The sequence below is a fragment of the Indicator indicator genome, chromosome 27 (genome assembly GCF_027791375.1).
Source record: "Indicator indicator isolate 239-I01 chromosome 27, UM_Iind_1.1, whole genome shotgun sequence".
In the NCBI taxonomy this organism is placed as follows: domain Eukaryota; kingdom Metazoa; phylum Chordata; class Aves; order Piciformes; family Indicatoridae; genus Indicator; species Indicator indicator.
Window position 1 is genome coordinate 3,268,904 of NC_072036.1, and position 4,445 is coordinate 3,273,348.

At 44.1% G+C, this 4,445-nt stretch overlaps 1 protein-coding gene across 1 annotated transcript; it reads right to left on the reverse strand.

Moving 5' to 3' along the window:
• Positions 1–3,069: 3,069 nt before the first annotated feature.
• Positions 3,070–4,134, reverse strand: LOC128976041 (trace amine-associated receptor 1-like). Its single transcript, XM_054393157.1, has one exon. The coding sequence runs from the start codon at positions 4,069–4,071 to the stop codon at positions 3,070–3,072; it is 1,002 nt and encodes a 333-aa protein (XP_054249132.1). The 5' UTR covers positions 4,072–4,134.
• Between the last annotated feature and the right edge of the window lie 311 nt (positions 4,135–4,445).

The window sequence follows — 4,445 nt, forward strand, 5'->3', positions numbered from 1 at the left end:
CTGGGACTTCATTAAAGTTGCTCTGCTAGATGAGGCACTCTGTAAACAGAAGGCAAGGAGGCTCTTTGGGTTAGTGCCACCTTTGGGGCATGGGACAGCAGAGGAAAAAGTTATTTCTGAAACTTTATGAGCTGAGCTATGAACAAAGCTGGTTAATATTGGAGGTTATTAACAACAAGGAAAACTGCCTTCCAGGTGTGGGTGAAGGCCTATGTGTGCAAGTCCCTTGTTACCTCTACAGAGAATAAATATTGGTGACATCTTTGTTAGCTTGCAGGAAAGTTGCTGTTGGTCTCTCCACTGAAAATTTCATCTACTGTTTCCACTTACACAAAATAGATTGTGGTGATCTTGTGCAGCCACCATGCTGGGATGCCCTCTCTACTGGTTTCAGCTGGGACAAGGTGAGTTTTCTTCACAGTAGCTTTGTATGGTGCTATGCTTTGGATCTGTGATCACAGAATCACAGAACAGACGTGTGATTGGAAGAGCCCTCCAAGCTCATCCAGTCCAATCCTCCACCCAGCACTGCAGGATCAACGCTAAACCCTAAGCACCAGGTCCATGCTGCTTGAACACCCCCAGGGATGGTGACTCCAGCACTGCCCTGGGCAGCCTCTTCCAATGTCTGAAAACCCTTTCTGTGCAGAAACACTTCCTGAGATCCAGCCTGAGCCTCCCCTGGGGCAGCTTGGAACCATTTCCTCTGCTCCTGTTGCTTGACACCTCAAATCCTCACAACATGTATTCTAGGGTCTGGTAGAACAAGAATATTTGCAGGAACCTAAATGTAGATAAGCTTGTGAGATAAAACCCCCTGTGAAGGTGACTACTTTTCTACAGTGAGAGTAAAGTGTTACTAAGGACTAGAGCAAAGACAATGCCTAACCTTTAGATATCTAAATTGAGGGCTAGTAGCTATCAGCCTTCAGGAGTGTGGCTCTGGATTTTGTGGTTGTAAGTGGATTAGCTTTGCACTAGGGTCTAGGCACAGCTTGCAGGGGTGTGTGCTATATTTGGACTTAATGCTATCTGACATGCAAGTTGGCATTATATTCCTTCAGAAATTCCTTGTGCAATAATGGCATAAAGATGCCAGAACAAGTTCTGAAGAGAAAGTGACCAGTTGAGAACTCTAGCAGATATTCTCTGGAAACACAGAGATCTTTCCAGGTGTTCAGGGAGACAGTGATAAGAGGAAAGAAAAACTTCTTCATTGACCTCCTGAAAGGACTATGGTAATATACGCTGAGCTTACTATACTTGAAAAGCCTCAGATGGGCAATGCTCCTCGTAAGAAAGATCACTTCCCTTCAGTCTGTAACACCATCAGAAGGAAGGAGGTATCACCTGGGGGCACTTGTGAAACTGCCATTTCAAGAGAGATCAAGGCATCCATGCAGTTCATTTCAGAAGGGAACATTGAGTGTGCAAAAGTTTAACTACATCAGGCCAGCCTCACTGGGAATGAAGGAAGAAGAGAATTATCCATGAATTTATCAGAAAGATAGATTTTTTTGCTCTTAACTTACTTTCCGTGAGACAAGGTACCAAAGAACTCATATTGTCACAAACAAGGCTTGTCCTCCTCAGTACAAGTTCGGATGTGGTGCACATTCCATTGTTCCTTTTTGTGTCACTTTGGAGAGAGCAGACTTACCAGATGGCGATGGAGCAGTAAGAGAGAATATCCTGCTGCAGTGTGGCGTGATTCAGTTCTTATGTTCTACAGCAAAGAGTGTTTCACTGCTCTACAAAGCACAAGATAGGCCTTTGATGTGCACTTATACAGGTGACATGAAAGGAGGACACTGGTTGCTGCTGAACAGAACTCTTACTTCAGTCAGAGTCATCAGTTTCTCTCCAGGTAATCTTCTCAGGTAATCCTGTCAGGTAATTACTTCTCAGGTAATCCTGTCATGTCCGTTCCCAAGACTAATCCTTCATAATCCAGCCAGATGTCACAGCATCAGGCCAGAGGTGGCATTTCTTCTCTCTGGTAATATGCTAACTCCAGAAGAGCCAGGCCACAGATGAAAAAATGCAGTCTGTGGGTCTTCAGCTGGAGGCCATCTGCTAACTTTGACTTACTCTTCTCTCTCTGTGTCCTTGAGAAGCTGGCCACAGACACAGTTTTGACAGCCTGCTCATCTGGGCCATCACCCCAAGTCACTCTTACAGCCTTTCTTCTGCCACTCCTGGTGTTTCCACATCCACCCTGCCCTATTCACCCTCCATTCAGGCCAACCACAGCATTGCTTCCTCATTTTCCATCTGCTGTCCTCACCACCTGCCACAGCATTGCCATCTGACAAGTGACAATAGGGCCAGGCTAAATAAGGTTCTGGAAGATGCAGATTGGCCAATATTGGAACATTCATGAGACAAGCACCATGTTCATGGTGCTTTTGGCTGTTGCTTTGCATTCCACGCATCCTATCTGCCTCTGTCTTTGATCTAGTTAAAGATGCTTTTGATCTCACCGAGCAGCAAAGCCTTTAAGTGGCAAACTCCTAAGTGACAAGCATGAGCTGAAGTGGAAAGAGAAGGAGCAGGACAACTTTTCTCTGTGCCATCTTCCCACCATGGAGTGTGCTGGTACAGCTGGTTAGGGACCTGTTTTGACCTCTGCAGTTGTCATGAAGGGGATGGATAAAGTGTAAAAGCTTTGTATGATTGCTCAAACATGTCCAAAAGAGAGTCTTTGCTGCTCTTTCTAGAGGGCAGTAAATAAACACAAAGATTGTAGTACAAGAATCCTTGCTTCCAGAATTGAATCTGTCATTGAGATGATTTCTCAAGGATTAGGGACAGGGATAGAAACTGCTGTGTATTTCTTTTTCAACTTAAGTCTTGCTTTTCTATACATTTCACATAAAAAGCTATAACCAAAACACCAGGTACAATTTCTAGTCTGGAATGGAAGAAAATGTAAAGCACTACAGTTGCTTATCTGCTGGAGGCAGGTTTGATAACAGAGTACACAAACAGGTATGTCCTTCATTTTCAGCTCTTACATCAAACTCCAAACAAAACACCAGAGCCATGGATCCAGCTGTGCAAGGCATGTTATTCTAAAAACAAATGAGTCCTAGAAGAGTCCTGCTGAAAAACTTTTCCAAACAGAATCATCTTTAATGCCCTGCGAAACCACATATAAAAAAATGCATAAACAATTGGGTTAAGTGTAGAATTTAAATAACCAAACCAAACCAAAGCATCAATGAGAACAGGAGGTATCACATAATTCATGAATGGGTTGGTTGCTGTAAAGAAGAAGAAGGGACTCCAGCAGATGAGGAACACTCCCATTATTATGCCCAATGTCTTTGCAGCTTTCCTTTCTCTGCAGAATGAAATGTGGTGCTTGGTTTCAGACTGCATCTTTCTCTGGCTAAGGGCATCAATAGACCTTGCTTGTTTCTTGGCTATGGAATATATTTTTTTATAGATGCACAGCATAACAAGTCCAGGGATGTAAAAAGACACTATGGAGGCCACCACACCTGCAGTTTCACTAAAGATGAGAAAGCATCCTCCTGCACAATGGACATGATTATAAACCTCTTCTGCCCCTCGGAAATTGAGGTCTAGAAAGATCATCCCAAAAGCGAAAGCAGCAGGGAGCATCCAGCTGATGAATATCATGCCCAGGATAACCCAAGTGTTTATCCTTGATTTGTACTTCAGAGGGTCACACACGGCATAGTAGCGGTCAATGGATATGAAGGACAGGTGGAAGATGGAAGCTGTGCTCAGCATGATGTCCATGCTGGTGTGGATCTTGCAGAGGAGCTCTCCAAAATACCAGCAGTGCTCAACTGAGCGCACCATGCTGCATGGCATGATGAGGAATCCCAGCAGGAAGTCTACTGTGGCCATGGAAAGTATCAGGAAATTGGTAGGCGTATGGAGCTGCTTGAAATGTGATATGGAGATGATGACTGTCAGATTCCCAATCACTGTGGCTAGGATAACACAAACCATGAGAGCATACATGGAGGTTCGGATGCTGTTTGACCAGCTGTTCCTTATGCAAGAGCCATTTACGGATTCACAGCACAGCTGCATCCTTACTCAAGTCTCAAATCCACTCAGGGATGCAGCACAGGCACTGCTTTTCCTAATGCTGAGATGCACTGACAACTGCTGTTCCCTTTTTCACACAGGGAGAGCTGCAGGGGAGAAGGAAAAAAGCAATTCTGAACACCTTCATTTGTCTGGGGGCAGGTAAGAATTCCACATCTCATTATGTATGAAAAGCGAACCTGTTTTGTAATCATACTTTTAACACTTATCATTAGCTTTTCCTTGGCGTAGAAACCTCATTTGATGACATAAACTGTACAAAGGAGTGGGCAGATCCTATTAATGTATATGAGACTTGACTGGAAGAAGAAGGTTAGCTGAACACTCAGTCAAGGTTCAAAAGCTCTGGTCAAAGT